The sequence below is a fragment of the Perca fluviatilis genome, chromosome 4, assembly GCF_010015445.1.
Source record: "Perca fluviatilis chromosome 4, GENO_Pfluv_1.0, whole genome shotgun sequence".
In the NCBI taxonomy this organism is placed as follows: Eukaryota; Metazoa; Chordata; class Actinopteri; order Perciformes; family Percidae; genus Perca; species Perca fluviatilis.
Window position 1 is genome coordinate 26,009,767 of NC_053115.1, and position 27,054 is coordinate 26,036,820.

Consider the following 27,054-nt stretch of genomic DNA (forward strand, 5'->3'; position numbering starts at 1 on the left):
GGCCACAGCAGGTATGTATATGCAGAGATGGTTTAGATCTTTGGGATTATGTAACGTTATTGCTTGTGCTAGCTAGCATACTTTGAGTAGCTCTCCTGCAGGTCTAGCTCGCTGCTAATTTCTGCCCGTTCTGTTGTCCATCTACCTTATTGCCGTGATAGAAATTGTAAATAAATGTTGTATTGGCTCTGCTTTCGCTTTGGTACGTGCATATTGACTTTCCTCACTGTTTAGTTAGTTTTATATTGAGTTATAGCTTAATTGTTGCGGTTATATTTTTGATGAAAACTGCATGTTATTTACGGATTTTATTTCGAGCAACGTTTGAGTTGCCTGACTTGGAATACGTTTTGGATGTTCATAATCTTAAAAAAACATGTTTCTGCATCTTCACTGTGTGTGTGTGTGTGTGTGTGTGTGTGTGTGTGTGTGTGTGTGTGTGTGTGTGTGTGTGTGTGTGTGTGTGTGTGTGTGTGTGTGTGTGTGTGTGAGAGAGGAGTGAGTGAGTGAGTGAGTGAGTGAGGCAGTCCACAAAAACGCAAGTGAAAAACGTTTTCACTTACATGAAAACAATATGATAAATCCACTGACATTTTATCACACCTGATTCACAGAACACACAAAGCCAGAGACATATCCTGTGTTTATTTCAGTGATAATGAAACCGTGAAAATGTATTTAATATAAAATAGCAAAATATTCTCTGTGACCCTGTGAAGTGCTCCTTCTGATATTATGCTGTATTCTGCACTCTTTGGTTTGCCAGTAATTGTATTTGACGTAAGATGAAAGCCAGCTGTTTCTTTACTGGTTTTGGCCTTTTGCTGCATCAAACATCTTCTTGCGGCCCTCCATGCCCGACATGGCTTCCACATTCTTCCTCCAGTCACTCACCTCCACCGTCTTCTCCTGCACAGAGAGTAGCACAGAGACTTTTGTGATGTCTTTCCCAGTGTGGTGTTGGACTAAAGGTGTTCAGCACATTTTGGATGCATATGTCTATCCAGCCAGAGCCTCTCCATGAAACAAACACTCTTGGGATATAGGAATCCTTGTTAGACGTAATCTGATATCTTCAGCCTTGCACCAGTGGTTTTAATTTTGTTTATGCAAGCAAAAAAAGCTCATTAATCAGTTTCACACTCTGCTAGTCACCCTGGATATGGACACCAGTAAATGGGTTAAAGCGCAAATAAATGCTCTCCATGGAAAACATCTCTGCCAAAGCTGCACCTTGTGTGCCATGTGAAAATAACAGGATTGTGTCATTATTGGGCCATCGTATTTTTGGGAAAAGCAACTTTGTATCTATTTCTGTATTTTTCCTAAAACCCACCTTTTCTGTGTCCTCCTTCTTGACCGATTTAAGATTAGCTCGCAGGTCCATAGAGACCTTGTGTTTGGAGCCCAGTAGGGAGCGCAGGATGGCATCAGCAGAGACCCTCACCCTTCTCAGGTTGGGTTTCTTAAACTTCCCTCGCAGGTCCAGTACCTTGATGTTTAGGTCTTTGATCTGTGGAGAAAGTAGAGAGGAAGTTAATCTAGGTCATTTGCCGCAGACAGTGACAGCTATTCAACTGTCCCATTGTAGAATTGGTTGATTTAAATGTATTGATTCACATGATTGGTTCACACTTATATTTTGGGTTTCTACTAGAACATGTTTTCATGCTTTAGTTTTCAGAAACCCATTATTCTTCTCATACTGTCTGTCTGAACATTGACTCTCCGTCTGTAACGCTACATTTTAGCGCCTGTCTCTTTAAGCCCAGTCAGATTGGTCAGTGTTTTCTTCCGCATCTGCGCTCTCGGAGTCTCTGCACCATCATTGCAGCCGGGGAATGACTGTTCCCCAGCGCTTTCTACCTATTTATATATGTAGTATAGTTGACATTACAACAGTACTGAAGTCCTGACGGCTGTTAAAATGCACCGTTAATGAATGCGAGCTTTGTGCGTTTCTCTGTGGTTTGAGTGGGTTGAGTTTTCATACTTACTTTCACAGTATTTACTGTATATAGCACCTTTGGCATGCTTTATAATAAAACTAAATATATGGAAATCTCACTTTTTACAATATGGGACCTTGAAGGGCAACTAGCATTTTCAGGATAATAATTGTATTTTGTGTTTGTACTAGAACATGTTTAAATGCTTTAATGTTAAAAAAACACTATCTTTCTCATACTGCCCATGGCTGCTGCACCTGTATTAACCCGATGTATGAGACTCTCTGTAGGAGCGCCTGTCTCTTTAAGCCCCCCTCCTGACAAAGCCCAGTCTGCTCTGATTGGCCAGAGTGTTTCCTGGAATCTGCGATCAGCTCAGCAGCCTCCGTTGTTGTTTCACTAGTTAAAGCTGGAGCTACTGCAACAGAGTATATAGCAGGACTTTGTACTGTGAAAAATCCCCAATAAAGCCTTGTAAACCAAATACTACACAACTCGACATGACCCAGCAGTAATTTGACCCTGAAATTTGGAAGAAATTACCAGCATTGGCCCCCAAGATTACAGCTATCTCGCGTTAGCATGCAGCTACTTATAGGTGCTCTAAGCTATGTCAGGCGTTTTTTAGGCTACAAAATATTTTGTCACATACAGCTGCCTGTCCCCTGAACACACTGTAAAAAAACACGGCCTCTGTAGACAGCCCAGGCTCCACACATGGCAACAAAAACAAACTGTGCCAACCTGGGGCCTGTTTCACAAAACCAAGATAAGGGATTAAGCCGGGATTTCCTGGTTATCCTGGATGAATTAAGCCTTGATTCGGTTTCACGAAAGCGGAGGCACATAAATCACCATGGAGATTTATTCTGTGCAGCTAGCCTGGTCCTGACCAGGCTAACAGCCAGGATTTATTTAATCCTGGAGCCTTTTCTGATCACCCAGCAGAGGTTTTACCCTATTGTTATTATCAGCCTGGATTAAAATACAACAGGTGCATATTGCTGTTTATTTAAGTACTGTTATTATTTTATTGTTGTGACCATTATTTTTTTTATTTATAATTATTCATGTGACAGTCATTGTTACTGTTATATTGCTGTATGAAGACTGCTGTTCATATTGTTGTTAGAAGTTTGATGAATATATTATGGCAGTTGTTGAGATAATTAGAAAAGGCTGATAACATTTCAAATGTGTTTTAAATGAAGTCTGTTACTAAGGGCAATACATACAATGCTGTACATTTCTATAGTTGGCCAATGCACCTTGAATTATCTTAGTTGATTAATTTTTTTTAAATTCTTTAACAATAAGGATCATGTTTGCATTGTATTTGGCATTCTTAGCACACAATGTATGTTGTCCAGTAAACTGGGAATATAATTTGGGAGGATTGTACAATTTAAGAACATATCCTAATGGTACAATCCTCCCAAATGATAGTCTTAGTTCACTGGACCACTAACTATCTAGTGATGTAGGCTACTGTACATTCATGTAACAACAGGGAGAGGACACCTCAATGGTTTTTGACCTCATATTTGGGGGGAAATAACTAATGAATATACTCTGTTCCATTCAGTGTGCATGGAATTTATCACTTCATTTATCATCACTTCATTATTATCTTCATAGTTTCTAGATTTTAGAGTCCAATTTCTTCAGTGTCTTTATTTTCTATGTCCATATATACAAGGAGCAAGGCATATAATATGTAGAGAAGGAAACTCGGCCTCTATAAAAAATAAAAAAATGAAACGCGAGAAAAAGCGTGGCAGATATCGGACCGACTGAATGATAGTCTAAAAATATACATTTATGAACTACTGTTCTTAACTGAAACCATTCAATGAGTCACTGTCATTTGCAAAAACGAACAGTTGTACACTTTGCATTAAAAGCGAGCAGTGGAAGTTAATATGACTTAGGAAACTTATATTTTAGCCCATGAGAGAGGAGGAGGAACAGAGTGAAAGAGATATTTACGCATCATGCTCACTTTTAAGGCAAAGAGTACAACTGTTAATGTGTGCAAATGATTAGTAGCCTAATCCTTGAATGGAATGATTATGACGGCTTCAATTCAGAGCCGTGGTCAGTTAATATATTTAGGCTACAATTACGCATTCAGTCGGTCCGTGATCGTCTGCTACGCTTTCTCTCGCGGTTTCATTACAGCGGCCGTTTCTTTTCTTTTTATACAAATAATGTGTTTCACGTCGTCATACTTCCACAAGAAGCTGCTGCTCACTCTGTATAAAGTATGTACAATGCGTATTCTCCATTGTGGCATCAGTAAATCTGTGATCGACCTCGCGGTCTTTTGAGGAAAGCCGTGGACGCGCATCTATCTGAATTACTTCAGCCTGGCTCGACCTAGTCGCTCCTCCTCAGCCTGGCTTGGTCTTTGTGAAACGCACCAAGCCAGGCTGCACAGATTAGACTAGGTCAAGCCTCGCTTTATCAGTTATCCTGGATTTAGATATTCTGCTTTTGTGAAACAGGCCCCAGCACCACCAAACATAAGTCTTCCAGTGTTCTAGCCAATAGCCGGCAAGAAGGATTTGGGGGTGGGGGTTGTGCATGTAAGGGAGGGAGAGGGGAAGGGATGAGGAGGAGGGAGGGGCGAGCTAGCCTTGTTTTGTTTGAAAATACTTTAAACGTCAACAAGAAGTGCCGTCACCCAACATCGCTTAGAGCATCTTTTAATATTTAGCCAGCACTAGGCTAACGTTAGATTGTAATGGAATGAAGCAGCCCTTTCTACTGTCAAAAATAGCAGATAAAGGCTTCTGAACTAAACGCTACACAATCGGACATGTTTAAGCAGTAATGCGACCTGAAATTGGGGAGAATTTATCAAATTGGCAGCCAAGATGTAGGGGTGGGCGATTTATATCGTTTACGATAATATCGTCATTGTTGTGTTAACGATGTGCAAATTGACATTATCGAGTATTTAAATTACTTAGAAAAAAACACTTCAAAACACTCATTGGAACGCTACACATTCACTAATGTCAACAAAGATGGCGGTGCGCGATTGTGCAGCGGCTACTAGCTCTCCTGTCGGTGTATATTTATACAAGTACAGCCACACTGAACTAATCAATAGGACTACGATACAACGCAGCCGTTACGAGAGCCTTCCAGGCGGCTCATAACATCCCGGAGGACATTGCCAGACCGGGCGCTGCAGGTTGTTGTTGGCGCTAGCACGCCGAGCTAGCTACCGACAGGATGAGAAAATAACTCCGACAAGACCAGAGGCGGAGATAGAATAGAGTACCGACCGCAGTATCGTTGCCCAGCACGGTTCACTTGACCTCGAGCCCTGTCGGTAATATACAGGCCATTTTATTTACGAAAACGGCACACTGCCATCTACATAGCCCCCGATGCTAACGTTAGCGCAAGTTTGGCTCACTGCCAACCATAGTGAACAAATTGCAGCGCGATCACCTGGAGGGGATACAGGGGACTTTAACAAGGCGTCCTTAATGTCTGTACTCCCCAGCTTTTTCCAGCATGTAGATTGTGTTACTAGAGGGAAGAACACCCTAGACCATGTATACTCTAACATCAAGAAAGCATACAGAACTGCTCCTCTCCCTCACCTGGGCCAGTCAGGTCACATCCAACTATTTCTGATCCCAGCATAAGTCCTGGTCAGAAGGACTGGCCTGACACTGCCCTATCCCAGCTCCAGGACTGCTTCCAATAAGGACATGGTTGTGTGCAATATGTTACAGAACAGAGCTCTTTGTTTATTGTTATGATTTCATCTTTCTTGTATGCTGCACAATTTACATTACAGCAGAGGTGAACAACTGAATGTGTACTCAGAGTTCAATGTTCCTACACTAGTTCAATTAGTATTAGTATAGTATTAGTATATTGTCTTTGAATTGTTTTTACTTACTTACTTAAATTTTAAAGAAAATAAATAAGAACTGTTTTCATTCAACATTGTGCCCATTATTATCATCAGTGATTAACTCAGACTTTTAAAAACACAATTTTAAAGGATATCGTCTAATTATCGTTAGCGTCAAAATCGGAAAAAATATCGATACTATTTTTTGTCCATATCGCCCACCCCTACCAAGATGACCTCTTTTACTGCTGTTAGCTTGTAGCTACGTGCGACAGTGTTAACAGTAGCTTAAAACACTCCAGTCCTACCTACCTGGAGCAGATGACCAATCGTAGAAGGCCGGCTTACAGTTGCGTAATACTAGAAATCTGAAATCTCACGGGGATTTCTCTAAAATCCGTTTACCTCATTATTGGAGGTTTTGGCCACGTTTAACATGAAAATCTGGCATTATATCATTGTAGATATGACAAGCATATGTCCACTTTAAAGCTGCACTTTCATGGTGTTTGGACTAGATCTGTGTGATGCTTTGAAATATGTTGATTTATTTTTGTTATGTGGAAATTATCAAATCTGTTCATTGTCTTTCTCAACTAGTGTTCAGTTACCTCTCTGGTGTTGTGCAAGACTTTGGCTTCAATATCATACCGCTCTTCGTCCACCACGTCTATTTTGGCATGCAACTCTTTGCATAATGTCTAAAAAGAAAATAAGAGGAAGTGGGTGTTAATTTGACCACCTCCTGAGTGAAATAACCGATCTTTAGCAGCATTATTTCAGAGTTTTAGTTTGTAAATATGGACAACTCTGTGGTAAATGTGAAAATCTACCTGTAGCTCTGCTAACGATATGCCACTGGTCTGTATAGGAGGTGATTTTTCTTTCAGGTACTTTGCCTTCTGTTCCTCTTTTTCTTCCATCTCCTGCTCCAGCTCTTCCTTGGCCTTGGCGACCATCAAGCTCTAAAACACCACACACTCAAAGTAAATGTACCGGTTTGATTTACTGTAAAGATACAGTCTGTGCAAATTGGACTAGGGACTCACCTTCAGCATGAGCTTGCGAGAAGCCGAGATTTTAGATTTCCTCTGCAAAAATATATAATTCTTTTAATTTAGTGTGACATTTGAGTGGAGCAGGAACAATCTTAATATGTGCGCCTGTTAAAGTATTAGGTTTCTTAGGGAGTAGTGTCTTGAAATCTTACCTCCGGTCTGTAAGTAGAAAATAAAGAGGACACAGAAATATAGTTTTCAATTGCAGATAGCAAAACTTTTAATTGTGTTTAATAGTTTCCATATTTTTCAAGTGTTTCTACAGATAAAACTCATTTGCTAAATGAAACTGATACTCTGATTTGGAAATGGAAACAATAACAGAAAGACAATACACTTACGCTTTGTCAGGCATCTTGGCTATTTCCCCCTGGAAGACAAAAATAAAACCTTTTGCCTCTGAAGTGCTCAACAGTGGGGACCACTTGGGTCGGGTGCCCCAGTGGGTCTAAACTATGGCTTCCCTTTTAGCTCCACTATACATACATTCCACTACACAGTCGACTGTATAGTGTTACAAGAATGGAAATATACATATATAGATATATTGATCTTAAAGCTGTAATTGTTAACCTCATTGCTTTCATTATTCTTTAACAATGATTTGTATTATATATTAAATTACTAAAGGACTTGTCTTTTCACATGATCAAGCTTTTTTTTTTTTTTGTGTTTTGATAATCGGGCATTGTTATTTCTTACTCGTAGAAAGGCCTGCTGGACAAAATCATCCAGTCACTTTCCAGTGCTGATATCTGCCAGAAAGCAAAGTGATGACAGATGGGGAGAAGCATGCCACAACATGGCAGCTATTCCAGTTAGATAACATTTCCTGCTTTCACCCCCACTTTCCTGGATAAAGGCACAAATATAGAAAGGGTCCCTAATTCTCAGAACGGTACTGGCCCAAACTTTTTATTTATTTATTTTTTTTGAAAGAATGTCCTGCTGAATTTACCAAGGCCCAAAGAGAGGAAAAAGGATAAAAAGTGCATTTTTACCTGCGACCATTAATTCAGCTTTATGGCTTTGCCCTGTTGCTCATTCTCCTGGTCTGTGTGTTTGTGACTGTTTTTGTCTAGGAGTTTTTGTTGTGTATATGGTGTTTATGTTCTGCAGAGCAGGAACCTGCTGAAAATCAGTTTTACACTGAGTCAGGCCCGATTTGTCTTTAATCTTTTCCTGTTTAATAAATAAAAAATGAAATTAATTTTTTACATAGCTACCATGGGACGATATAAATGTCTCAACTGTTTAAAAATACCACTTATTTTCATTATTATATTATTATCTTGATTCATTAGTTGATCTATTTTATTATATCAGTACTGCACAATAAAACTTCATATACTTCCATTACTAGGCTACTATCAATTTATCGCCTATTGTTTGTGGTCTTTGTGATTTATTAAATTAAGTTAACCGGGATATAGTCATAGTCGTAGCAATGTGATTTCCATTTAAACCTTTTTAATGTAATTGAAACTGAAATGATTAGTTATTAATAAATAACAACTAAAGTATAACTATATATAATAACTATAAATTATAAATAATAAATACAGTTTTTAAGCAGAAAATGGCAAGATAAATTGCTGGTTCCAGCCTCTCAAATGTGAATATTTGCTGGTTTTATTGCTTTTTATGATACCAAACAGAGTATCTTTCGGTTTTGGACTGTTGGTCAAACAAAAGCCATTTAATGTCGTCACCAGGGGCTCTGGGAACTTGTGATGTCCATTTATTGCTATTTAATAACATTCTGTAGACCAAATGTTGTATTGATCTTTTGATTATTTTACATACTTTGATTTCAAATAGCAATATTTTATGAAATGTCTAATCTAATTGATTGAATCTAAAGTAAAATTGTGTTCTCAGATCAAACCCCCCCACAACCTGTATCACTGACTGGGGCTGGGGTTAGAACTATCAGTTTGATTGAAATAAATGTAGCAGAGATTCATGGCCTTACCTTTTCTGTTTTGATGCTGTGGATGCAGACAGACACAAAATGATGGAGAGAAGACTGCACCAGAATATTTATCTCCTGCTCCCTTTTGTCCCTCCTCTCTATCACAAGGAGACTTAAATAGAAACACACACCCAAATCCACACACCATGAGACGGGGTGGTCTCAGCATAACAGTGATTGTGATGCCTGCGTTGTGTTGACAGATCTCTGCTCTCTGCCTCTTCATAATAATGTGTATGAACTTTTCTCTGCGCCAGGACGGGATAAACAACATCCTCGTCCATTTACACTTTAGCGGATTTTCAGTCAGTTAATCAGTTTTCTTCTTTTACACGTGTGAACTATTTAACGCTCTATAGGTAGGATCTTCTCTACTCTGGTACACCAGCTTTGTTATCCTAACAGACAGCCGCTGTGTATACAGAAAGTGCAAGCTTCTTTAGTTGTGATGAAGTATCTGATGAGAATTTTCTTTGGCTACTGAGAGTGATGTTGGAGACGTGCCCTGTCCCCCCGAGTCTGCCAGGCCCCATTGGTCTGATTAGGGTAATAGCTGCAGACAATGCTAAGCTGTGGTTTTAAAACCGGAATGCAGTTTCCAGTATACCTTTTTAGCTAAGGCCAACTACTAAACATAGACAAATTGGCAGCATCATGTGATGATGCCACTCTTTGATTCTGGGTCCCAGCTTGCACGTGTGCACGCTTTTTTGGAGTTTGTGTAAACACAGATGAATGTGTAACACACTTAAGTGTTCAGTTTACTCATGCAAGGACACAAAATCACTTGTGTCTGGTTTGTGTTTACTACATGTGTTGCAAGGCTGCTTTTTGTTAAAATAAAGTCAATAAAGCGCTGATGCTCAAAGCGCAGCCCAACGGGCCAATGGCGACCCTCAGAAACATTTTGTGTGGCACCAGATTTACAATATTGGATCATCTGCGGTCCATTTCAGTACTTTCACTTTCAATAGCTTAAATGTAATACACTACTCTGCTACAGGTCAAACTGTGCCCGTCTAACAAGCGTCTGTCAGGTTAGGAATGACAAGTTGTGGGAAGCTAGTGGTTGCATGGCAACAAGTGGCACCTGGCGAGTGGCGCAGTTGTCATCAGTGCTAGTACTGTGGAAAACCCGGGAGTTTTGTGTGTGTGTGTGTGTGTGGTGTGGGTGGTGTGGTTGTTGTGTGTGTGTGTGTGTGTGTGTGTGTGTGTGTGTGTGTGTTGGTGTGTGTGTGTGTGTGTGTGTGTGTGTGTGTGTGTGTGTGTGTGTGTGTGTGTGTGTGTGTGTGTGTGTGTGTGTGTGTGTGTGTGTGTGTGTGTGTGTGTGTGTGTGTGTGTGTGTGTGTGTGTGTGTTTACTCTGCGGCCTTTCATCATGCTGGCCCCCCTCAATAGGCACTCTTTCATACAAAGTTTGAGAAACCCTGTTTCTAAAATTGCTAAATCAAGTAAAACATTGTCAGATGATTAGTCAATTAATGGATTAGTTGATCCACAACTATTTTGGTATTTGATTAATCATTTCAGTCTTTTTATTTATTTTTTTTTTTTTGGAAGAAACATTTTCCCAGATCCCGGTTTAAAAAAATTTCAATATTCGCTGCTTATTTCAAAACGGGGAATTGGAAGATGTCACCTTGGGCTCTGAGGATATGGGATGGCCATTTCTTGGCAATTTTTTTTTACATTTTGTAGACTATATTGTTAATTGAGAAATCCCTTACAAAAACTGTACTGCAAGCATCAAGCAATTGGTTATGCTTTTTCATTTATTATAGTTTTTTCAGTACACTGAAAGCAGAACGGAGTACACTTTATCTGTCAATTTATCACTGGTAATATTGTGACTGCGATATTCAATCATGTTATCGCATATTTTCATATTTTCTCATATTGTGCAGCCCTAGTCTTGAGATAATTATTTTCATATTTTCTGTATATTGCTTGCCAAATGACAGCAGTTTACTGTTAATCTCCTGCACTTTACACTGAACACATGCTTTACTTATGTGGCAACATATGTGTGTCTGCTGCATTGTCTCCTGCTTACAGTAGAGAGCTGTCAGCCTCTTGAGACCACAGCGACTGTGACCTGTTGGGCCACCAGCCCTGCTATTTATTACAGTTTCATATTTATAGAGAGGCCACTGTGCTTTGTTCAAACCACCATGGGAAATACTTCTAGTGCTGAATTTGTCTCTTTAGTGAAATTAATTAATCTGTGGATGTATAAAGATAATTGCATGGTTTGCACTGTCTGTAAGCGTAGCCTCTTTTATTTATTTATATATAAATATATAAATAATTTATTTTAGTAGTAGCGTTGGATTGTTAAAGTTTGTTCTTTTACTGTTCTTTTACTCTCGCTGAGTTAGCACTTTTAAGTCCCTGAGGCTGATTTGATTCATGACACTGAGATCCAGGCTGTTGGCTCATGGCAGCTGATTATAATTCCACAGTATATATGGCAGCAGGATTAACAAAGTGCTGTGTGTGTTTGCTGGACTGTGTCTGGGAAACTGAACACTGACTCGTATATTCACATGCCAGTGGATTACATAGCACTTTTACAGTAGAGTTGCACTCTCCTGTAAATTATATTGTTTAAGTCTTTAAGAGTTCAAAATGTTTACTGCAGCTGTTAATTATGTGTATTATGTTATGTAAATGTGTAACAGCACCAATATAATTTTTTTAATTTCTTATTTAAAATGTAGTGTAAATGTAAAGTCTGATAAGTCCAGACTGATCTCATTAAGTGGCGTAGGCCTATGTATGACACACTAATTCATATTTGGCGCATTATCAAGACTCCTACTCGCTTTTTAGGCCTCCCTTGACTTACATTACCTTGTGATTGCATGTGAATTTACGTCGTAGCGAGTAATATGAAAGGGCGAAAATCTGCGTATGGAGGTTGGTCGGGGTGTAGGATGGGTCAAACATTTCATTTCATTTTCATTTATTTATTTGTATAGCACAAGTAAACACAACAGAAGTTGACCACTGTGCTTACCATAACAAGAGTCAGGAAAGATAATAGAATAAAACATCCTTCAGACAGCAAAAAAACATAAATAAAAATATGAATTTAGAGAAATGCACGCTCCAAGAGATATAACTTTAGTTTGAGTTTAAACTCCTATAAAGAGGCCAGCGATCTCAAGGAAACAGGGAGGCTATTCCACAGCCTAGGACCAACAACAGCAAAGGCACGGTCCCCTCTTGACTTTAGACACGAGTGTGGCTGGGACAGATTATAGTTGCTCGTGGACCGTAGACACCTACCAGGTACATTCAGATTTAACAGTTCGGATGAGTAAGCTGGTGCAAGACCATTAAAAGATTTAAAAACAAACCGCAGTATTTTCATATCAACTCTGTAACGCACAGGCAGCCAGTTAAGCGACAATAAAATAGGAGTGATATGTTCATGTTTGCGAAACGCAGGACTTTCACCCAGGAGACCAAAAATTGTCACTTTGTTCCTTTTACTAAACCCAACCAGTTCTTCTTTTCCTAAATCTAACCTGCGTGTCACGTTTCCTAAACCCAACCGTAGGATTCTTATTTTACTAAACCCAACCGGTTCTTCTTTTACTAAACCCAACCCGTCCGCTGTATACGGTGCTCAAAATGCGTACAGATAACACTTGGACTTAGAAAGTGGCATTTATGTTCACGCAAAGTCATGATATCACATTGCAGATAAGTCTCAATTCCTGTTGCTACTCCTGTCAAGCAGTTTACAGCAATAACGGGAACTGATTCACCAACATTGTTTGTGATTTTTATTTATTTATTTTTATATATTTTTTTAAAACAATGGGTCCTTGATTTTAGAAAATGCAGACTTCTCATTTCTAGCTAGTGACTCTTTTTGCTAGCTGTAATGGCAACCGCCGCTAGCAGATGTTATAAGCTGCAGCCACAACGCTAAAGCTAATAAAGCTATAACTGAAACGTGTAAACTTCCCCAAATCCAGTACAGGGCAGGGCCGAGATGCTAACGTTGACCTAAACTCAGATAGCATCCAGGATCGGCTTCCAGCGTGGAAACAGCAGTGGCTATGATAGTTGTGAACAGGGCTTTTTTTCTTTTTAAATGTAACCTGTAACTAGGGCTGCACGATATGAGAAAAATATCTAATTGCAATTATTTTGACTGATATTGCGATATGATTCACCATATTGGAGGGAATGATCATTTTTGTGTCATTATTCTCATTTTTATTGAAAAATATTAACATTTCAAAATTGTAAATGATTATAGTGTGACTATATTGAGAGAGGTGTGTGTGTGTGTGTGTGTGTGTGTGTGTGTGTGTGTGTGTGTGTGTGTGTGTGTGTGTGTGTGTGTGTGTGTGTGTGTGTGTGTGTGTGTGTGTGTGTGTGTGTCTGTGTGTGTTTTCTGTCTGTGTTTTTTTTTTTTGTGTCTGTGTGTCTACCTGTTACCCCATAAACAAATGTATACACGTTCCTTGGAAGCTGTGCTCGGTTACTACTGTAAGTAGTAAGCTAGTTAGCCGCCCATGCTAACTGTTGGAGCAGACAAACGGTGTTTAATCCTTTCCTTACATATTTGCTCTTGTGTTTTTGGTTTTGGAAAGGTTCCGAGTGTTGCTGTCACTACAAGCCTCAAACAGACCACTTCAACACGTGGAGAAATCCAAAACCTGATCGACCTGCAGTGCCTAGCTACCATTGCAAAGCTATAATTGGACATTTCGGGGAGGGGTTTAGCAAACGGTTAGTTTCGATATTAAGATCCAAGACCTATCGCAAAACAAAATGTAAATGCAACTGATACTGAATGACAAAATTAAAACAGATTTCTATTAAAGTGATGCAGTTCTTTGTATTATAGTATATTATACTAATATACTTAAAATCTAATTATCATATTGGCTTTATTTTTCAGTATGTGGAAATATGTGACTCATTCCCCTGATCTCCCATTGTAAGATCAGGTCTCTATATTGCCCTCTGGTGGGTAAATGGATGATGGGAAATAAACTACATGTCCATGTTATTTTCATACTTGCAGCAGGACATTTGGAGCAACCGTATATCAATTTTGAAATGTGTACTAGGTGAAGAGATGAAACACGTTTTTGTTCCACTTATTACGAATCTAAACACATGAAAACTCTGCAACAGATCCAGAGTAATACTTTTCATCTTTGTGTGGATTTCAGAGCTATATATTAGTTTGGGTGTTGATGCGACTCACACATGTTGTAGTCGGGACCAAAACAAACAGCTGCCCCCACCACCACAGCTGCCTGGCACTCTGCTCAGTGTGCCAACTCCGCGGCGCAGGCAGAGACGGGGCTGAGCACTACGACGCCGTTGTTCGTCACAACAGCTGGCATTTTACTCTGTTTAATGGTGATTGGAAGGAATAACAAGCACACCCAATACCACATAAACAAACACAATGATTTCATCAGACCAGAAGCATAAAAAGAACAATGACAAATTGTGTAGAGCATGCCAAATTTTGCATCACTGGGAATAAGAAAAATAATTCCATTGTTAGGTTTGCCTGATATTTATTTTGTGTCTTGGCAACAAAGCATTTCTTAAGACCGTATGTACACCATTTGACATGTAAAGCAGAAAGGAGAAAATCTTAAGTGTAGCTGAGCCAGTTTTTTTTTTTTTTTTTTTGGTCTTGAAAAATGTTAATCTTGTTCTGTTCTATCTCTGACTCTGACTGATTCAGATGTTAATCAAACTCAAAGTTTGCCAGACTATATTTTGTTATTACAGTGCAAGTGTCTCTTAGTATGGCAACCACAGAGTTTAGTTTTTCTTTTTTTCCTGTTAACGACTCAGTTTAAACACACCAGTGATCATCCGAACACAGAGTGAGAATTTTGTGAGTTTTGAATACTGTATATAGCATATCTTGTATTTTAAGCAGTCAAATACTAGGGCATCATAATCCAGATTCAAATGCAAAACATAGAGCAAAATCTACTTGGTAAACTTGTACAAAAAGCTGTGTTATGTGCTTCTTTCACTTCTATTTGCCATTAGCTGGAGTGAACGGGCAGGGTGAAATAGGCTGGATATTGACTGAAGGATCCTGGAAGCGATGATATCCTAGCGTTGTCCGTTCCAGGTAGGCCGAGGCTTCAGGCTTTACTGGGAATGAGCCAGAGCTCCTGCACCCTGACCAAAGCCAAACCCCTTGGGACCAAAGTTCTTTGCGTAGCAACCTGTGAATGAAATCGGAAAGACTGAGAAACGCTGCATAAAACATTGGCACACAAACTAAAGTAATTTATTTAACCTCGATTTGCAGAGCTACATAATCAGAACTACGTTTTTAGTTGTCGACTGGTTTATTTATACATGATGTCATGATAAAAAATGAATATATAAAAAAAAAAAAACTAAATGGCAAAAGGTCAGAGGGGCTGCTGACCTGCTGGGCCTCTGTCTAAAGTAATTTAGAGCAACTGTTTCTGCACTTCAGGTTGAGGTTCAGATGTCACTGGTTGAGTTAAACCTCTGAGTTGTACAATTGCACACTGCCATTCCAAAACAACTGCAATACAGTTATGCAGTATTGATTCACTGATGAGAATTTTTACCAGTTTTTGTTTAAAAAAAAATTATTCTCATAATTTCTCATTAGTAACAGCTAGGGCTGATTGATGGCCAAAATCTTCAATCCCAACTATTTCTATGGGTGTCACGATTCTCCAAATCCAAGATTCGATTTGAATTTCGATTTTAAGGTCACATGTTCAGCAGTGATGGCAATGCCACAATAAGAGCCAATGGATGGCAGAAGGGTACTTTACAACAACAGTTTGAGTTTCTCTAGTTTGTCCTTCACGAGGTGCAGTTGAATGCACCATGAGTTTAACAAGGGGCACCCATATCCATCATGAAGTCCCGTCGGAGTCCACACTCTTTACCGTTGGTTGCTTGTTTGCATAACTCACAGGGAAGGCAAAATGTGACGGTGACTTTGGTGACGGTGAAGTGGGTGGATTTTAGGGTGCACGATTCAGGAAATGTCACGATTCGATATTGATTTATAGGCTCAAGTTTCAATTTAAAAAACGATTCACAGCATGTAAATGTAGTTACTTTTTCCATTGTAGTAGACATACAATTTATAAAAATAAAAACAAAAATAATGGCCTGTACTGTGTGTATGTATGTGTATGTGTATATATGTGTGTATGTATGTGTGTGTATATATGTGTGTGTGTGTGTGTGTGTGTGTGTGTGTGTGTGTGTGTGTGTGTGTGTGTGTGTGTGTGTGTGTGTGTTTTATGTATGTATATGTATGTGTATATGTATGTATATATGTATATGTATGTATATATGTATGTATATGTATGTTTATATGTATATGTATGTATATGTATGTTTATATGTATATATATATGTGTGTATATGTATATATATATGTGTAGATGTATATATATGTATATATATATGTGTATATGTATATGTATATATATATATATATGTGTATGTATATATGTATATATATATATATGTGTATGTATATATGTGTGTGTGTATATATGTGTGTGTATGTATATGTGTGTGTGTATATATGTATGTGTATATATATATATATATATATATATAAATAAAATAAAGACATTTTTATACCGTTTGCAATATACATATATTGTCATATCATCCAGCCCTAAATCAAATTAGTTGATATATACAGACCTTTACAGAAGATCTCCCCGTCTCTATCAGCAAGGGTGGTGGACTCGAGTCCTTTGCCACACTTGGCACAGCGAAAGCAGCCTTTATGCCAGGACTGATGAGATAGAGAGTTGGTTCAAGCTTAAAAATGTACAGAGAACTGACAAATCATCCACTTTTTATTCTTAATTTAAAGCACAATTTATACACTGAGATGAAGGTATACGTAGATCTTTCTTACATTGCCTCCTCCGACAACCTTCTCGGCTGCGTACACGGTTTTCCCACATCGAGGACACACATCGGAGCCCCCTGGCTTCTGGGCAAACTTTGAGGCGTTGGGGTTGTTTGTAGGGCGATGAGGAGCTTGTCTGTCAAGAAAAAAACAGATCTTTAAAGAAGGCAATAAGGGATGAAACTGAACAGCTAGACTAAAAAAGACTCTGCTTTATTAAATGTATTAAGAGCTACTAACACAGATCCTGTGGTTCCTTTTTATGTTTCACCAGTTGTTTCAGTTGTGACTTTTAATTCAACGTGTTGACACTTTTGTTTCAAAAACTTAAACATTATATGAAATGTACTTTGTCCTTCTATAATCGGGATGTACAGTATAGCTTTATAATGTTCTCAGTAGTTTAATAACAGGAGGAAGTATTGTTTTGCTCACTCTTCAGGCTTGATTCCAAGTCCTTCTCCTGTGTCCATACTCAGAGTGCCGGCTCCACCTCCAAAGCCGTAGCCTTTTGGCCCATATTTCTTGCCATAGCATGATTTGCAGTAGATCTCATCCACATGGACGGCCACTGTTGTGCTGTCTAAGTTCTTCTTACAGACCACTTACAGCAACAAAGATGGGGAGAAAAACAACAACAAATTAGAAATATGAATCTGTGTCTAATTATGTTTTCTTTACTCACAAGCATCTACAGCAAACCAAACAAACTAAACTCTCAAGACCGTTGTTTAGCCGTGACATTACTGCAAACTATGCGTGACATTTTAAAGAACATAACCAACTATGTGCATGGCTGGCTCCGATAAATACTTGTCTGTGCTGGAGGGGGAGTATGTGTACCTTCCTCTGCCATATAAGGAAGACCAAGCCTTTTGTCACATGTTTCCACTGAATCCAAATAAGGGCTGAGATGTCTGAGCGAAAACCTGCAGATGCTCACTTTCATACGCTGATGCCAAATACTCTGCATTCCATCCCAGCACTTCTTGTGATTTCTGAGTCGTTTATGCGCTGGGAGTCAGTGGACGAATAAAGCAGATTACCTGAGAACTTAAATACTTACTGCACAGAAAACAGGATTTATGCCAGCTCTTGCCCTCACACTGCACTTCCTCAGCGAAGTAGACGGTTTTCTGGCAGCAGCCGCACTTGTTTCCTCCTCCGAAAGGCATTCTGTAAGCATGCAGGAGAGCCTGTTGTGTACATTTTCCATTCACTGTATATATAACATCTCTCTACTTGAGTACAGATCAGTGTTGCTCAGCAGACAGCTTCCATCTGCAACACTTGAGGCTAGATGCAACAATACCTATAAAAGGAGAGTTACCAGTTTGCTTTGATATGCTGCTCCTTTCTTTCCCCCGTCTTGTTTAAGCATGCATGAGTGGATATCTAAAGGACCGTTCATCCCTCATTGTAAAATGCAAAGTATACCGGCTGACGTTGCTCAGATAGCACCAAACCACCTCCATCAAAGATATAATGACAGAATACAGTCTGTATCACACCACACCAGTGTGTTTTTAAAAAAAAATTTTTTTTTATGGCGACAAGTCGTCATCCACACAGAGTCTGCAATCTAGTAGATCGCTCTGGATAAACAGGAAATTCCCTGCATTTTAACTTAGTAATCACACATGTTTAACAGCCTTGGCCGCAGACAACTGTAGACAAAAGCTACAATACAGATTGTGGTCCTCAAACAATCTTTGGAAAATTATTTATTAAAACCCTGTTTAGGGATAATTTTAGCATAGTCTCCAGGTATGACTACAATAAAATAAAAAAAAGCTTGCTAATGGCGTTTTAACAGTGGCAATGGCACCTTTTCAAGGTTGTTTCTTCTCTGATGGCTTTCCTGTTGAGGTTCAGGAAACACTTCTGAAGCATAAACCCATTCTATCCGAGACAATGACAGGAAGTGTCCAACTTTAAGACCTAGGCCTCTTAACTGTATGCAAACCAGCAACACTTGATATAGTTATTTAAATTAAGTCACTTTGTCTCTAAATCTAAACTACATTTTTTGTTGTTGCTTTCATTACATTTTATTCTTGATTTGACTATTTTGATAAGAACAACTTGTCACTATACTGTTAAGTCCTACGATAAAGTGTGAAGAGAACTATGTTTTCTGTATCCTCATAACTTAAACACACCTACCTGGAGTGAGGTGAAAAGGTGATCCTCCCTGTGGTTGTTCACTAATATTAAGAAATGACTGAGGTGAGGAGAGACACTGGTCTGATGAGCAGAGGGAGGCTGAGTGGACCGCAGGCTGAACTGAGGGAGGAGTCAGGACACGGGAGGAGATGTAGGGAGGAAAAGGAGGAGAAAGCTAGTGAGAGTGGTTATTGATGGACGGGCGAGAGGGTGGGAGACTGAAAGGGAGAGATCTGCCATCTCCATATATGAGAAATAGGGGTGGGGGTAAACCTTGATACAGCATAGTATTGCGATATTTTCCATAGCATTACTATATCGATACACAGACACCAATTATTGATCGGTTATTATATATGTGTTGGTCAGTTTGTCTGCTTGACAATCCCATTTTGCAGCAATAAAATTTGAGGTGAGATGAAAAAAACAGAGAAATGTAATGTATCTTTTTGGATAAAACAGATGTTGACAAAGTTTCCTTTTGGGGACATAATTTGACAGTTGGAAAAAAGGGAATGAATTGCAGTATATCGCAGAATATTTTTTATTTCTATGTGGTGATTCCCACCCCTAATGAGAAACTGTCCTCCTTGGTGAAATCCCAGAAGCTCCTACTAGAACATAGTTGGAGTTAAATGATAGAAGCAAGAAGCAGATGGATGGTAACTTGTCTATAAAGGAGCTTAAGCTTTAAGGTAATTCTGCACACTAGCGACCCCAAATGGAAAGAAGAGGTAACGTAAGAGTAATGTAGCAAGACATTGTTAAATGTAAGGTTTATTAATTCAAATTTCTCTCTGTGAATACCTCAAATGAATGTTTGAATTGTTTGTTTTGCTCCGAAAGCTCAGATCGTCACTAATGCATCGCCACACCCAAGTTTGTTTTAGAAACAGCAATGCATTGTGTAGTGTGTATTTATAGATGTGTAGGGAATTATTATTAGGGATTTTATAGCCACACACAGTTAGGACAAAATATTTTTTTGTGTTGTCTTGGCTCTGTAATCACACATTATTAAGCACGCTGACTTTGAAATGTATCATAATAATTAGGTTAAAGGGCAGAGTTTTAGCTTTTAATTTAAGGTTGTCTGCATTCACATTACATGAACAGTCTAGGTACTGTTCACCATTGATACGTAGTCCCCAAACTGTATGAGGACAGAAATGCTGTCTGCCAGTCACTATAACCTTAAAGCTTCTATAATAGACCTCAATTCTAATTTGAAATTCAAACGTGGGAAGAGATTACTGTATATATTTAAACTGTGATGACCTGTTCAAACTTAAAATTGACAGTCTACAAGTGCAACAGTCTGTTTGAAGTAGTTCTGCCTTGTGGTCCAACAGAGGGAATTCTTAAGTTTGAGCTATATGGGTTTAGTTGGACCGCAACATTACTGCTTTGGTTAACTCACTGCTCTCTCTTAACGATTGTTTCCATTTGCAGCAGGCAGCTTTTATCTGTGAAAAGGCTCTAAAGACCCACTGTACGCTGCCTGCCCAGTACTGAACAGCAGACAGAAAAAGTTGGTAACTAGCTAGTGAACATAGTGAAACATTTAGCAGCTAAAGAGCCAAATCCTTCCCTCAGGAGTTGGTGGAGACCAAAAAGAAGCTAAAAGTAGAGTCAATATTAGCCTTACAGTCATCAGACGGCCAGAAACACGACTTCAAATGAATGCTAATGTTGCCCCATGTCTGCTCGATGTGTATTGTAACTGTTGCTAACAAGCTCACCATATCAGCTTATAAGGTGATTGTTTCTGCTGCCCCCAAGTGGCCAAAATGCTTAGTGTGTAAGCAGCAGGCCCCTCTGGTGATGCTCTGCCAGTGCAGTACTGCAGCCATCTTTCCTTCTTGATTGTTGTGGGATTTTCTTTTCTATTTTTTGTTTCATCTGTCTGGTATTTAGCAGGTTAAACACATGATTGGTAGGATTGAGGTCAGATGACTGATTTGTCAAAGCAAAAGCATTCCACTGTTTGGCTCTAAAACCCTCCTTGGTTGCTTCGTACGTCAGTTTGGACTCATTGTCCTGCTGTATTGTCTAAAAATTTGAGAACTATAAAGAAAAAAGTGCTGCAGCTCCTACACTCACCAAATATAGATGTGAACAACCTCAAACACCCTTAAAGCAGAAAGTAGAATATGACTGCACTGGATTCAAATTAAGTAGGCTAACTGAATGTGGGAATATAGAAAAACGAAGTACCATGTTTTGCTAGTGGGCAATCAACCTTTTATTTTGTGCTAAGGACTGTATTTGTTTGAAAGTCTTGCTCTCAACCACATCTGACATTTCTCATGTCAGATCCTGCACTGGATGTGTCTGGAGGGTAATACATTATATGTTGTCATGAAATACTAATAGTGATTTGGAGTGTGTTGGATGTATACTCCCTGCTAATGCTACTCTGTCTCTGATAACCATCAGTAATTTAGAAAGCGGAGAAATCTCTCGAATGGACGTTCTATAAATCTGTCCAATATGAAAATAAATGCCTTACATGGGATGTCTCTTCTTGCTCAGTGGATTACTCACTGTCTCCAGAGACCTTCTGGATAAGGTTTAAGTGAGCAGTGTGACTCATGGGGGCAATAGGTTAATTGGACATTTCGCTCTCTTGACACATATCTTGCATGTGTCATACCTAGCTGTGATCAGCTAACAAATATTGACTGTGACAACAGTAAATCTCAGCTAAATTGAATCATCATCATTCATGCACTTGAAAATTAGCACTATGTTTTCTTTGGTCATATACTGTACCTTACCACGTACAGTAGTGAGGTTTTGTATGATTCATGTTTTATTTTTTAAAACCTATTACAATGTAATATCTGTGATGCTCGGTGCAATGTCAAGCACATTTATAGGGAAAGACGGTTGTTTGGTATAAACCTAAATTAGGAACACATTTTCTCATGTGTACACAGATGCGTCATCTAAACAACTAGGTTTAATTGTCTCCCTGTAGAGAAAAAGTTTTTGTGTGTATTGTGATTTAGGAGAGTTTGAAGACAAAGTTCATTTTGTGTCTGGGTTGCTTTTTATATGATAGTTTAAGGAATATACCTTTTTGGTAAAATGTCCCTCATCTCTACTGACTACTTTTGGTTTGAACCATTGTTGGACAGTTATACAAAACACAAGTATGTATTTTATGTAGGGAACCTCTTTTGTGGCAGATTTTATTTGTAAAGTGAGTTGACAAGAGTTAAAGGAACACGCCGACTTATTGGGAATTTAGCTTATTCACCGTAACCCCCAGAGTTAGACAAGTCGATACATACCCTTCTCATCTCCGTGCGTGCTGTAACGCTGTCTGACGGCTCCAGCATTAGCTTAGCCTAGCACAGATCCTGCAGGTAACTGGTTCCAACTAGCCTACTGCTCCGAATTGTGACAAAAGTGACAAAATAACGCCATCATGTTCCTATTTACATTTTGTGATTTGTAGAGTCACAGTGTGTACAAAAAACAACGTAACATGAGACACAGCCATCTTCTAACCGTAAACAAACCAGGAACTATATTCTCAGACAGGCTTGCTGCGAGCATATACTCACGCCCAAGTACTATATTCTTCCGCCTGAGAATATAGTTCCCGGTTTGTTTACGGATAGAAAATGGCTGTGTCTCAGGTTACGTTGTTTGCTGCTCACAATAACACCTACATATCGAAATTACAACAGGTTGGCGTTATTTTGTCACTTCGAGCAGTAGGATTACTGGAACCATTCACCTGCCTGTTCTGTTATGGGCTGATACCGCTGGAGACGTCAGACAGCTGTACAGCACGCACGGAGATGAGAAGGGTATGTATCGACTTGTCTTACTCTGGGGGTTACGGTGAATAAGCTAAATTCCCAATAAGTCTTACTTGATGGCAATGTGATGTTATAATGTAAGGTTATGTTCTTTCAAATTGCCTTAACCTTCTTTCAATGTTGACAACGTTTTTAAGATGATCCAAAAAAATGTATTCAACATAAGAATTGGGAGTTTTTTTTTTTTCAGACAATAAAGGAACACTTTTTAAAAAAAATTAAAAATCACCAATTTTGGAGTTGAACGATTTTCTCTGGACAGCGAATAAAAGTCATTTCACCACTGCACCAGTATTTTGGTGTTTTACATTTGGACTTGAGCATGACACAATACTACATGGAGAGCACTGTTGGCATTTAACTGTGATCTTATCCACTGTGACCTTCACTGTCTTATCACACTTTATTAGAGCACATCACACGTAACCTTTTACATTATGAAAGATTGATGTACGGTCAGTGGCTAACTAAAAAGTCATCCTGTGGTATTCTGTAGCATTTATTCTTAATTTTTTGTTTTGTCATTTTATAAAAAAAAAAACTAAAGCTGATGGATGTTGGCGCTTCCAGCTTGGCTCAGATATCTCCCCCCCCCAGAAGAGGAGAGTCAGGAATGGTGAAACTGATGGGGAGGGTGAAGTCGATACAAGGAGGGAAGTAAAAGCCAGCAGAGAGTGATGCTGCTTGGTCTGCCCTCCTCCCTCTCTCCAAGCCCTCTAGGCTCTTCACCATCATGCAAAGAGACAATGATGAACTCAAGAAGCCTATTTATAGCCCGCGATTGGCCAACACTAGCCCTCTGTTTTCTGCTCTGTGGACTTCCGCTTTGGCTTGTTGTGTAGTTTGTGCACATGGGATTATGCTCATGAGAGCGAGGGAAAAGAGAGGAAGAGAGGAGTAGAGTGACAGAGACTCTATGGATTTAATCCAGAGAATGAGGAGAGGATAAGAGGCAGGGATGAGGCTGGGCTGTGATCCATCCATCAGTGTACGGAGGAGTGCTGATTGCTTATTGGAGTCTGATGGAGGAATTCAGCAGTCTCATATTTTTGTTTTTGCATTTGACCTGACTTGGGCTTTTCCGCCTTTTTATTTGACAGGACAGCTAGGTGATAAAGGGGAGAAAGAGGGGGAAGACATGCAGGAAATCGTCACAGGTCGGATTTGAACCCTGGACCTCTCCGTCGAGGCATAAACCTCCTCAGTATACGTCCGCCTGCTCTACCCACTGAGCCAACCCGGCCACTTGGCAACGTTATTTTTTTTTTTTCAGCCTAAGCCAAGTTGTCAGGTGAGGAGGAAGAGCTGGAGTAGGTGAGTTGACTCCATGCTGAGAATGTGTTTTGAATAGCAACTAGCTGTTACTTCTGGGTTTAGTGTATTTGGCTTTCTGCACAGCGGTGTTTGATGTTAAATCCACTGCGGCTGATGACTCCTGCTTTGGTTCATGTTGGGTGTGTTATTACTGCCAGAATAATCTCATGGAACCAATTTCCAAGTGCATGTTTGTGTATGCATATTTTAACTTTATTGTAGATTGGTCGATCAATTAATGGCGATGATGATGATGATTCAGCAACTATTTTGATAATCTGTTAATCATAAAAAGTCCTCCTGAAATATACAGGTTCCAGCTTCTCTAATGTGAATATTTGCTGGTTTTCTTGATCTTTTAGGATATTAAACCACATATCCCAAAACAAGACATAGAAATAGAAAGAAATAGGCTATGCCAATTTGGGCTTTGGGAAATTTTGAAGGGCACTTTTGACTTTTATGGCTTAATCAATTAATGGAGAAAATACTCAGTTTAATCAACAAAATAATCGTTAGTTGCGGCAGCCGGCAGCCCCTACTTTGCCGACTTATTATTTGAATATTGTATTATTTGGTCAACAGTGACAAATCCCACTCATTAAACTAAATGCTCTTTTCTCCACAGTGTCCAGGGACGTCAGTAATCGAGTCCCTAATCTACCTAGATTTTCCTTTTTAACAATAAAGCTCTTGTTCTTTTTAGAGCTCTTGTTCTTTCTAGAGGGGGTGGCAGTAGCTCAGTCCGTAGGGAGTTGAGTTAGGAACCGTATGGAGTGTGGACTGGTAGCTGGAAAGATGCCAGTTCACCTCCTGGGCACTGCCAAGGTGCTCACCGAACCCTGATCTGCTCGGGAGCAGCCCCCTCACTCTGAGGGATTAGGATATGAAAATACCACCCTTTTTATTATTTCAGCCAATAAACCTTATTGGATGCATTTCAGGAGGGAAATTGGATAACTGTGTTCAGGGCAGAGGGAGTTTGAGCTGGACGACCCTCTCTGTTGGGTCCTTTCTGATTCAACAAGCAGCGGTTTGATGTTTCACCGAGTTTAACATGCTCCCTGCTGACTCCTGCTCTGCAGCACGCAGTGTGGCCATAATGACAGGTGAAGAGATGCAATTTCATAAATTAGTCAGTAGAGGTCACATATGGGCAGAGATTTTGAGTGATGTTGAGACACACCCTGATTTTAATTTTTTTATTTTCTCCCTTCTGGCTGCCTCTTGGCGTGTACTTGCTGTAAGCCGTGCTGACGCTTTAAAGGTGACATGTTTATTAACTGAAGCAGAATGTACAGAACGCGTCGGAGTGTGAAGAGCACAATTAATAGGCTGTCAGAGTAGGGTGAGGGATGCAGGACTTTGCTATCAATACAATTCACTTGGGCTGTTTGCACCTGCCTTTGAACCCACTGATTCTTTATCTTGGAACCTTTTAATTAAGCTGCGATTATGTTCCGCCCCGTGCAAGAGATGTAATAATGATGATAGCAATTTGTATCTCTCAAGGTCGGACAGGTGTGTGTGAAGTAAGTTATTAATTTAATCCTTCAAATGTAAGCCCCATGGAGGAAGTTAATTTGGAATGGAATATTCTGTTGTAAGTTGATTGTGTGAGTCATTTTGCAATATTTGGCCGCGTAACACACAGTGGGGGGGTTGTCTTAGTCACAGTTTGTAATCCCCCACTTCAAAGATTATGGAGGGGAAAAGTGTGTGTGAGCCCATGCTGTCACCATATCATTGCTCCTGTCATTCCTTTTTCCTGAGCTGACACCCCTGAGTCCACTTCCTTTGGCCCAGATTCCCACTGAGGGAGCCTGTGCCCTGTAGGCAGCCAACTACAAACATGCAGTGACAATTCAAATCAGTCCAGTTCACTGGCTCTGGCTGTGACTCAGGACGCAGAGCACCAGGCGGAATAAGATGCATACATAACCTGCCAGCCCAAACTGTGACATAGAAGGAGAGAGACAAAACAGTGCAGAGTATTAGCCAGTTTTATGAGCGTTTCACCCGGTATATGGACCGGTTTTAGCTCAGCACTTTTGTTCAGAGATACTTGGACTGGAACAGCGCCAGGTCAATTTGCAAGTCAGAGAGCGCTAAGTAGTCTGATGCACAGGCACCAACTGCAGCAGAGGATCTGTCTAGAGTATTGTTATGCAAGCAGGAAGGGAGCAGTCCCACATTGATCCAGGCATCGGACGGAGGCTGGGATGCTTTGGTCCTTGATGCTGTTTGAGCTGGAGGCTGCGGTTTGCTGTCCCATCATGCAGTATACTGTACTAGCACAGTGCTCGGAGCAGTCGCTCTGCACGGTTAAGATCATGAGAAGGACGGACTGATGGAGACCTGCTCATCACTCAGCTTCGCTTGCACTCTTTAAGTTTTGTCAACCTCATTTCAGGTAAGTTTGAATTCCTTGTTGGATGCTGAAGATGAATAATGTCTATGAGAGTATATTATATTGCATTTGGCTCTTGGTGAGCATCGGCACAGTTGCATTTTTAATTAAAGTGGATTTTTAATTATTTTATTGATCTGAACTTTCCATTCCCTATAATGACCTTGTTGTCCAAAACCACTCAGATTAACAAGTGCACTACTGCAAAGTCCATCACAATGTACAATAGTGTGTGAGCAGTTGGCAGACCTTTAACAATATAGTATCCTGTGGTTGACGGAGAGATTTCTATCATGTGTGTGACTGCAGGCACAGAGAGAGAGGGAAACGGGACACAGTCGGGCTGCTGAACTAATTCCTACAAAGACTTTGCGGTCCCGTGCTGGACTTTTATTGTCCTGCCGGGGACCGGGAGTCATTTGCCCAGTAATTGTCTGGGATGTACTGCTGACTCATACCAGGCTACCACTGCATCAGGCTCACACTTCACACTACTCATCTTCTTAGTTTACATTGACATACTGTACAGTAGACAGT

At 39.8% G+C, this 27,054-nt stretch overlaps 3 protein-coding genes across 19 annotated transcripts in view; 1 reads left to right on the top strand and 2 right to left on the bottom strand.

The window, feature by feature from the left end:
* Window positions 1-624: 624 nt before the first annotated feature.
* Window positions 625-8,965, bottom strand: tnni1b (troponin I type 1b (skeletal, slow)). Of its 2 annotated transcripts, XM_039798797.1 has the most exons (8): window positions 8,863-8,965; window positions 7,229-7,257; window positions 7,040-7,046; window positions 6,879-6,920; window positions 6,663-6,794; window positions 6,441-6,530; window positions 1,337-1,513; window positions 625-909 (listed from the first exon to the last, which is right to left on the bottom strand). In XM_039798797.1, exons 2-8 carry the CDS (start codon window positions 7,240-7,242, stop codon window positions 805-807), a joined length of 567 nt encoding a protein of 188 aa, XP_039654731.1. In that variant the 5' UTR covers window positions 7,243-7,257; window positions 8,863-8,965; the 3' UTR covers window positions 625-804. The 2 variants fall into 2 exon arrangements, with proteins under 2 accessions (XP_039654731.1, XP_039654732.1); XM_039798798.1 differs by lacking the exon at window positions 6,441-6,530.
* Window positions 8,966-14,402: 5,437 nt separating this feature from the next.
* Window positions 14,403-19,091, bottom strand: csrp1b (cysteine and glycine-rich protein 1b). Of its 2 annotated transcripts, none has more exons than XM_039798795.1 (6): window positions 18,958-19,091; window positions 17,858-17,967; window positions 17,227-17,395; window positions 16,798-16,927; window positions 16,578-16,671; window positions 14,403-15,091 (listed from the first exon to the last, which is right to left on the bottom strand). In XM_039798795.1, the coding sequence occupies exons 2-6, from the start codon at window positions 17,964-17,966 to the stop codon at window positions 15,015-15,017; spliced, it is 579 nt and encodes a 192-aa protein (XP_039654729.1). In that variant the 5' UTR covers window position 17,967; window positions 18,958-19,091; the 3' UTR covers window positions 14,403-15,014. The 2 variants fall into 2 exon arrangements, with proteins under 2 accessions (XP_039654729.1, XP_039654730.1); XM_039798796.1 differs by lacking the exon at window positions 18,958-19,091 and adding an exon at window positions 18,122-18,140.
* A 4,893-nt stretch (window positions 19,092-23,984) lies between these two features.
* nav1b (neuron navigator 1b) overlaps window positions 23,985-27,054 on the top strand; it is an 80,423-nt gene continuing 77,353 nt past the window's right edge. For 3 of the 15 annotated variants that reach the window (XM_039798786.1, XM_039798780.1, XM_039798789.1), the window contains exon 1: window positions 25,959-26,520. The gene's annotated coding sequence lies outside the window, so the exon portion shown is untranslated. Of the gene's footprint in view, window positions 24,108-25,954; window positions 26,521-27,054 lie in introns of those variants that run through there. The other 12 variants (XM_039798776.1, XM_039798782.1, XM_039798783.1 and 9 more) reach the window with 8 other exon arrangements.

Excerpts from the sequence above, each read along its gene's own strand:
- tnni1b (XM_039798797.1), bottom strand. Across the intron at positions 6,795-6,878 it reads CTCGCAAGCTCATGCTGAAG|AGCTTGATGGTCGCCAAGGC; the intron begins GTGAGTCCCTAG and ends GTGGTGTTTTAG. Across the intron at positions 910-1,336 it reads AGAAGGAGGACACAGAAAAG|GAGAAGACGGTGGAGGTGAG; the intron begins GTGGGTTTTAGG and ends CTCTCTGTGCAG.
- csrp1b (XM_039798795.1), bottom strand. The coding sequence starts at position 17,966 with ATGCCTTTCGGAGGAGGAAACAAGTGCGGCTGCTGCCAGAAAACCGTC. Across the intron at positions 16,928-17,226 it reads CTTGGAATCAAGCCTGAAGA|ACAAGCTCCTCATCGCCCTA; the intron begins GTGAGCAAAACA and ends TTTTCTTGACAG. Across the intron at positions 15,092-16,577 it reads CGGGGAGATCTTCTGTAAAG|GTTGCTACGCAAAGAACTTT; the intron begins GTCTGTATATAT and ends TTTCATTCACAG.